General features: G+C 37.7%; 2 protein-coding genes across 2 annotated transcripts; one reads left to right on the forward strand and one right to left on the reverse strand.

Moving 5' to 3' along the window:
• Nucleotides 1–2,463: 2,463 nt before the first annotated feature.
• LOC134656220 (isoleucine--tRNA ligase, cytoplasmic) lies at nt 2,464–7,296 on the reverse strand. The gene is made up of 4 exons (XM_063511723.1): nt 7,051–7,296; nt 6,825–6,930; nt 6,110–6,311; nt 2,464–5,754 (listed from the first exon to the last, which is right to left on the reverse strand). Exons 1-4 carry the CDS (start codon nt 7,176–7,178, stop codon nt 2,552–2,554), a joined length of 3,639 nt encoding a protein of 1,212 aa, XP_063367793.1. The 5' UTR covers nt 7,179–7,296; the 3' UTR covers nt 2,464–2,551.
• Nucleotides 7,297–7,518: 222 nt separating this feature from the next.
• LOC134656647 (COMM domain-containing protein 10-like) lies at nt 7,519–8,481 on the forward strand. Its single transcript, XM_063512204.1, has 2 exons — nt 7,519–7,629; nt 7,877–8,481. Exons 1-2 carry the CDS (start codon nt 7,598–7,600, stop codon nt 8,421–8,423), a joined length of 579 nt encoding a protein of 192 aa, XP_063368274.1. The 5' UTR covers nt 7,519–7,597; the 3' UTR covers nt 8,424–8,481.
• The last annotated feature ends 541 nt before the right edge of the window (nt 8,482–9,022 follow it).

Raw genomic sequence — 9,022 nt, forward strand, 5'->3', positions numbered from 1 at the left:
TGTTCGAGAGGTCGGCTCACTTTATATTTCGTCAACAAATCATTCCCGGGCCGCACCCAAAACCCCAGTGTCTATGCCTATTAATGGCGGAGCGTTTATGGAACACAAGTCCCAGCCGTTTGCCTAATTTGAGAAAATTGAGGATTTTAGCGTACAGTCGCCGTCAGCAGATATATCGTAGCAGCCCAGGTGCTCAAAATATCTGAGCACTCTAACGCCTTCACAACAGAGGCGTGTGCGGATATATGTGAGCGCCTTGGCCGCTCCGATATATTTGAGTGCGACTGTACAAATTTCAAAACAGGTCAAATTAGCCCTTGCCTTTCTACTGGGAACAATTGATGCGCCGCCACTGTAACTTTAATTGGATAATAATTTATGAACTTTAAACATTGCACTATATTATCAATATTAGAATCTGTCAGGAATTGGGACAAAGCATGACTGAGTATCACCTATACCTGTTTATAAGAGCATGCTTTTTCACATTAAATGCACCAAATTCTGATCAGTCCATCATTATATCCGTTCATTAATCTTATGAAAGTTATATGTATAATAATATAATGTGAACTGCCTTTCTCATTCGTAGTGGCAAAAAGACACTTTTTGTTGTTTTCTTATTTAATCAAGTCTATTTGTGATATGGTATTTATTTCTATAGGTTAATGTTATAATATAATCACCAAAGTTAATGATTTAAAAATATTTGAAAACTATCCGTGTAAAACCAAACGAAAACTAAGCTTATGGATTTTGTAAATGTACATAGAAATTTCGCACAACAATCACTTGAGTATTTTCTGAGTTATTTATTGTTATCGGGTATCACTTCGTTTGTTATAAACTTGTTTTCGAAATTGTTTGTGTATTTTTTTTTGTAATCACCACATCACAACTTGCTTAGTGTTCCGACATAGTTTTAGAACACGCTTTATTTTTTTTTAACCTGATACGTTTACGTATAACGTGAGCCGAAGTAGAAATAATATAATTAATAACCTTGGACAAGGTAAGAGTTATCGTATATTATACAGTGGCGTAGCTAGGCGTGGGCGGAGCGGCCTCACGCCTATGGCCTCGCACTCAAGGATACACATTGAAAGAAAAGGGCTTTGCAGATGCAACTTCGCCCAGAATTATTCCACTCTACGCTACTGTGTATATATCCATACAACCCGTACACAGTATATTATAGTTCACCTTGTCTTTTCTGTACCCGAAAGTTGTAATATTGACAGTACGCCTACAGCTACAGTTTTGATACAATTTATAAATAGCAAACTATATCGGGACCGATTTAAAACACAAACGCAAAAGTAGGCTCCAGCATTACTTTCGGGTACAGAAGCGACATTTTTCCGTCTGTATGGTATCCATATTTGAACTGGTAATTTAGTCTACTACGAACATTTTGTATTTAACCCCAAATTCACCATTCTTACTTTCTGAAAAAAAAAATTAACCTTCGCATTTTTTTCCAATTTGGAAAAAAATACGAAATCTATATACCTACTTAAGCAATATTTGTGCCATTTTCAAGTAAAAGGCAACTACTTTACTATCGGTTGGCAATTAAGCGATAAAGGTTTGATGAGAAATCGTCCTTATTGACGACTTATTACTGTGGTGCTTTTTGCTTGAAAATGTCACATACCTAATACAGTCAGCAGCAGAAGTTGCTAAGCGAACGAGGTGTTCAAAAACGTTAACAACTTTATTATTAAGAGAATAAAAGTGTGTTAGTCATTTTGAATTCCTCGCTCGCTTAGCTGCTTTTGATGCTGAATGTACCTACATAATTTCTGTGGACTGTCCTCACTGTTGCCGTGCAGACTGTACAAAATTACTTTTGTAGGGTTTTAGCTGTGATCTGTATTTTGTAAGTAGTAAATTGGCGTTGTTTCAGTGAAAAAACATGTCTATAGTAAAGTTTATAATATTATTGTATCTATTTTGATAAGTTACATATGAAACAATAACTAATGATAATAGAACGTGAACACAGAAATCGTTTTGTCAATTTAAATATAATAAATGACCCACTAGATGAATATAAATAAATAAAAGCATTCTGCACCTACGTAATACTAATGCTTATTTTGTTTTATTTATAAAAGATAATTTAAAATAAAAGTCAACTTAATTCAGTGGTTTTTAATTTTAGTAGACACCTATAGGATTAACTTAACCTTTCATAATTATGTGTATGTTGAGTATAGAGCAGAAAAAAAGGTTCATGATAAAAGCAAAAATATGATTGATAATTTTAAAAACACAGACAAGACGAGGTTTAACGTGTCCTGCCCAAAAGGAAGAAAAATAATACTTACATGATGTAGGTAGTACATGTAAAATAATAGGAGGAACAGCAGGCATTATTCGTACAGAATTTTCTTTGTCTAACGAAACGTGAACGAAACGCGTTTCATTAAAACAAACAAAAATTGCGGTACATAGTTGAATTTATTCAATAAATAAAGTTCTTAGTGTAAAAAGCTACAACTACACAAAACAATACTGTAGTAAGTAGCAAGAAGTAACAATGAAATCATTTTAATAACTTACTATCTATATTTGAAACCGAAATACCAAGATATTCTGACGCAAACTTGAGAGCACTTTCCTTGTTTAATGTGATCTTTCCTTGAGGGTTTTCCAAGAATATGGTGACCGCTTTACTACCATTAGCAACATTTACAAACTTACAGAATGGACTAGAAGCTGTTTCATTGGCCTTTGGCTTCGCCATAGACACAACAATAGTTTTAGCGTTTAAGTTGTTAGTGCTCTTTACTTCCGCGCCGTCGCACCATAGGGTAAATTTCATACCATACAAACCGAAAAGAACTTCAATTTCGTGATGCAGATTTTTCAAGCTTATGTATTTGTTAGCTTTGTCTGTGAGGATAATGCTAGCTTGATTACCGCTGGCGCCGAACCGCGGGGTCAAACCTTGTAAGGTAATGTTAGCCCACGGTTTTAGGGGTAGTTCTACTTCTTTCCGCCATGTAATAACCAACTCCAACTGCGAGCCCTTCAGCTCCTGCGTTTCCCGAGTGATTACAGGTTTCGATGGGGTTAATTGGTCTAGAGTAATCATCGGAGCTTTCACTGTAGTCTCTATGAGATCCCTGTGTGAGTTTATGATGCGGGCGATATCACTCGTCTTACTGACGGCGTAGTAAATATTAACTTCGTCGGTGGGAACGAGATGAGCCTTCTTCCTCAATTTCTGTACCCTGTTTATAACCTCCCTTGCAAATCCTTCGTCAAGCATATCTTGGTCTGGCGTGACGTTTAACAGAATAAGCACGTCGTTGTCGCTATGCGCTTCGTACTGATCAGTGCCTGTTGCTTGGAAAATTATTCGGACTTCCGACACGTCAATGCGTTGGCCAACGATCTCGACAAAACCGTCGGCAATCAGTTTTTCGCACTGCTCGTTGTTCAAGTTCTTCAGGCCCTGCGTGACAGCTTTAAAGTCTCCCTTCAAACGTGCGCCTAGCAGCTTGTGGTCAGGCTCAGCTTTCAGTGTGATGCCGAACTTTTCCTTGTCACTTGTCAGCTGCAAGTTCTTCACATTCATCTCTTCTAGAACATAGGTGTTTAACGACTTTACGTCATCCAGGTATGATTGGTCTCGATGGATAACAATCATTTCTGGCAGCGGATACTTTATGGGAATAGTTTTGCGATCCCTAAGAACTCGGCCGAGTTCAATTACTGTCTGCATTCTTTGAACTGCTCTCTCGATATTAGTGTCTATGAATTCAGATTTCGGCTCTGGAATCATGTTGAAGTGCACGCTTTCTAGAGAGTCTCCTGGCAGCAGTTGGCGCAGCGTCTTGTACATCAGCTCAGTCAGGAAGGGAGTGTAGGGAGCCATCACTCTGATCATGTCAAACAGTACTCCAAACAGCGTATCCAAAGCCGCCTGGCAATCTTTAACTCCAAAGTCTCCCTTTAGCCTCTTCCTGTTCATACGCACATACCAGTTGGTGAGATGATCGATGAATTTAGTAAGCCTGGGAACAACGGTGTAGAGCTTATAGGCTGCCATTTCTGTCTTGACAAAAGTAATCAGAGACTGAGTGAAAGAGGTGATCCACTTATCCATAACGTTCTCTTTCACGTTTTTCTCATTAAATTTGTAGTCCACTTTGTCTTCTTGGATGATTCTTTCAACATTCTGCATCAAAAATCTAAATGCATTGTACCAAGGGAGGAAGACATCCTTAATGACGTCTCTGACACCCTCTTCCTTGAATCGCAGGTTTTCGGCTCTGACTACTGGGGAGTTGACCAGATACAGTCTCAATGCATCGGCACCATATTTTTTAACTACCTCCAACGGGTCGGGATAGTTCCTTTTGCTTTTTGACATCTTTTGCCCGTCAGCTGCTAAGATAAGGCCATTAGCTATCAAGTTTTTGAACGGTGGTTTCTTGAAAAGAGCAGTCGATAAGACAATGAGAGTGTAAAACCATCCTCTCGTTTGATCGATACCTTCAGCTATAAAGTTGGCGGGAAATCTTTCCTCGAAGTCCTTTACGTTTTCAAAGGGATAGTGGCATTGCGCGTAAGGCATAGACCCTGACTCAAACCAGCAGTCAAAAACTTCAGACACCCTTTTCAGAGGTGGGTGGCCTGGTCTAGCTGATGGAATCTCCAAGTGATCAATGCTCTCTCTATGTAAATCAGTTATTTCTTTTCCCGTTAAAGCACTGAGCTCAGCAATGCTGCCAACACAGACAATCTCTTGTTTATCGGGAGATATCCACAGTGGAATAGGAGTGCCCCAGAACCTGTTACGGCTAATAGCCCAATCGCGTGCTTCTTTAAGCCAATTTCCGAATCTCTTTTCTTTCACATGATCTGGAACCCAGTATGTAGCTTCGGCAGATTTTAAAAGGTCTTGACTCATTTGCTCAACTCTTACAAACCAAGATGGCACAGCTTTGTATATGAGAGGTGTCTCAGAACGCCAACAGAATGGGTAATTATGCTTCACCTGCCCCAGTTGCACTAGGCGGTTTCTTGCCTTAAGATTTGCAATTATATTCTTATCCGCATCTTTAACATACTGTCCGAGGAAATCTCTGACGGGTTCCGTGAATTTTCCACTTGCATCAACTGGGCATACCATTTCTTGGTCTTTTGTTATGACGCCTGCCGCCACGCAGACTCTGAAATCGTCTTCGCCAAAGTATGGGGCCTGGTGTACAATGCCAGTACCAGAGTCCTCAGTAACATACCCATCTGTTAGCACTTGGAAGGCATTAGGACATTTCTCAACAAAGTAGTCAAATATAGGTGTATATTTTAAACCTTTTAGTTTGCTCCCTGGGATTTTTTCAAGAATAGTGAAGTCTTCAAAATTCTTGAATATCACTGGCAAACGTTGTTCCAGTAGCACATAGCAGTTTCCTGTGCCTTTTTCCTGTACCTTAAGATATGTTAGTTTGGGATTCACACAGAGTGCCAAGTTACTCGGAAGTGTCCAGGGAGTTGTAGTCCAAGCTAACAAGGAGAAACCTTGATTGGTCGGAAAAGAGACCACAACAGCAGGATCCAAAACATCTTTGTAATTCTGTCCAGATTCAAAATTGGACAGTGGAGTGGAGCAGGCAGTGGAAAATGGCATTACTTTGACTCCCTGGTACACCAAACCTTTGTTATACAGTTCCTTAAAAACCCACCAAATAGATTCCATGTACCATGGGTACAGTGTTTTGTAGTCATTTTTGAAATCTGCAACAAGAAAGAACCACATTGAATATTTTAAACCAAAAGGTCACAGTTTCGAACTCTGGTTTGTACTTATGAGTTTTTGAATAATTAATGTACAAAATATCATTTGATATTTACTAGTTGCTTTTTGGTGAAGAAAAGCATCCTGAAGAAAGGCTCATCTAGGGTTATCCCAATAATAAGGTCTAATTTGCCCTCTGGGTTAGAAAGTTAGATGGCAGTTGCTTTCGTAAAGACTAATGCTTGCTAATTTTGGTATTAGATTGCCAAACGCACCTCAGGCTTTTTTGCCAAAAAGTGCAATCAAAGATACATACATACATACTACATAATTAATACATAAAGAATACTTTACCTATCCACCTCCCCATACGCGTGATGATGTTCTCCCAATCAGTAGAATATCGCATGACGATTTTGCGGCACTCAGCATTATACTTATCAATGCCCATTTTCTCCACATCACTCGGCCCCTTGATACCGAGGGTTTTGTCAATTTCATACTCGACGGGCAGTCCATGACAATCCCAACCAAAGCGCCTCTCTACATAGTAGCCCTGAAATATGTTTTATAAATCTCAATAAAATATACAAGTTCTATAACTTTATTGAGCGAGCATTAGCAAAGGTCTCCTTTTCAGGTTTCCATCTCCATTTTTAAGATCTGGCCACAACATAAGACATTTTGTAGACAATTTCACCAAAGCAGTGATTAAATGGTAAAATTGATGTGTTTTTTAAGAGATTTTGGGGTTTATATTGTCTGATGATTTAGTTGATGGTAAGAGCTAATTTTTTAATTGAATGTTGGTTGTTGAATAAATACCTAAGTATAATTTCGGCGGTTAAGCCTAATATTTACTTTTAATAAATTAGGCTTTATAATATAATAACTATAATAAATACATCAGATAAATAACTCAATATCAAACATGGTGCGATATCTGATAATATTATAAAATAATACTCAAACAGTGTGGCATTGCCAAGCAAAATAACTCTAAAAATAATCTATGGTAAATGGAGACTGTTCCTGAGAACACTCTATTGAAAGATCATTCAAGGATTACCTGTTGATGAGCGTAACGTGTCACTACGTCTTTGATGGTGCCAGCAAGGATATGACCGTAGTGAGGTAGACCGGTGGCGAAGGGCGGCCCATCGTAAAACGAGTACCTATAAAGCAAAAAGTTATTTTATTAAATGGACAGATTTGGAATAGATTATAGTTGAGTTACTAATATCATCAAGTTAACTAGGTTTATGCTAGAGGCCGTTCTACATAACCTAACTCACCGAGGTTTATTTTTTGATTGCTTCAGACAACTTTCAAAAGCGTTGATATCTTTCCAGAATTGTAGGATTTTCTCCTCTTCCTTTGGGAAGTCAATGTTCTCGGGAACTCTTATTGCTTTTTCCGACATGATGAAATCCAGGTATTGCTTATTTCATCATACTTTTCTACCTCTTCCTCCTGAGATTTTCCTCACGGGCATATGCGGTTAAGAGTGCAATTTGACATTGACAGACACGCTGTGCCAGTGTGGCAAATACACATATGATGGCACCTGTCATTGTGACAATATATAGCTGTATTTTTCTAGTTTTTTGGGGTTCTATAACCATGATGGTAAATATGGAACCCTTATCGCTACTTACCAACTTGTGTCATGTAAACAAAGCATAACATAAGTCAAAATGACACATGAGACATGCATTGACATTGACATGTAATTAGTAGAATTACAGATTACTTTATACATAGAAAATGCAAATGCAATGAAATCTTAAAAGTTTTTTCAATTAAATAAATCTGTCGTATTACATTCAAAAAGTAAACAAAATGGATTGTCAGTGGTTGAAATTATCGCCTAGGTAAGGCGGTGCTTAATTAATTTAATATTGTAATACTAGCATCCTCCCCTCCTCTGCCCATTTTATTAAAGTGTTTATCTGTAAGAAGTCTACATTCAATATCAATTTTATAGACACATAGTGAATATAGTTAAAAGTTTGTGATTTAGTATATTCATGTCAATAGTGTCTAGTTTTGTTATAATTCTACTAGTACCCATACTTTAAACAGTAAATAATGTAGTGCCTTATTTTTTTATGATTGCAGCTTAAGTAAGGGCATCGCTTTTGTTAATCAGCTGGACACCTCAAAATTTGAGCAGTTCCTTCGAAGAATTGTTACTAAGTTGAAAATTCAAGATACTGAGATTTTCACCGAGGAGGAGCAACTGAAACTGCAAAAAATATTTAACGTAACTGAAGAACAACTGTTGTTGGCTATTAAAACCCTGCTTTATGTATTTAAGAGACTATTAAAGTTTGTCTTCATGCCTAAAAATTTGAAGAACGATTTGGAGTCATCGGGATTTTTAAGTGACAAAGCTGAAATTATATTGAAAACATGGTCTGTTGAAACTAAAACAATGGTCAATGAATTAGACACTGAAAATCAAAAACATCTGGACACTTTAAACTTTTCATGGACAGTTCATGCGGAATTAAGTTCAGATTATCACAAGAAGAGTAAAGTTCCAAAAGCTTACTTGAGCTGTGGTGGTGAAAATGAAACAGAAATAGAATTTACACATCCAGAGCTTTACTCAATGTTTCTTCAGTTTGAATCTATCCAAAATGAATTGGATAATGTAGTTTAGTATAGTACCAATATTTGTTTGTATCTTAATTTTGTCCTTGTTGGTAATTAATAAAATTTATACAACTAATTGGTTTTTCTTTTTGAGATGGCATACAATTAATTGCCAATTGGGCCTTACAATTAAATTAGAAACCTAGTTTAACCTAGTAGTGTAATGTTAGTAGAAAAAGGCGGCAAATTTGAAAAATGTAGGCGCGAAGGGATATCGTCCCATAGAAAATTTGAATATCGCGCCTTTTTTTACTGACAAGATTTGGTTGACCAGCTATAGTGGAAAAGGAAAACATCAGCTGCTGTTAGAGCGAGAGAGCTATAGCCGGTCAAACAAGTTTGTCAGTAGAAAAAGGCGCATTTTTTTAATATGGCGCCCTTTTCTACTGACGGAAATGGCTTGACAGAGTATTGTTTGTTAAAGCCGTTATAGACGAGTGTACCGGAGTTACCGGACCGCCACCTTGATGCGATCAAAATATCTCTTTTTCGCTCCCACTTACAGCTACATCCTTAATGGACGTGCAGCGGACCACCTTACGACACGATCTATACGTGCGGTAGTGTGTTATGGATTTTAACATGCTTAAATTATCTTCATCGTGT

Source organism: Cydia amplana, chromosome 18 (genome assembly GCF_948474715.1).
Source record: "Cydia amplana chromosome 18, ilCydAmpl1.1, whole genome shotgun sequence".
NCBI lineage: Eukaryota > Metazoa > Arthropoda > Insecta > Lepidoptera > Tortricidae > Cydia > Cydia amplana.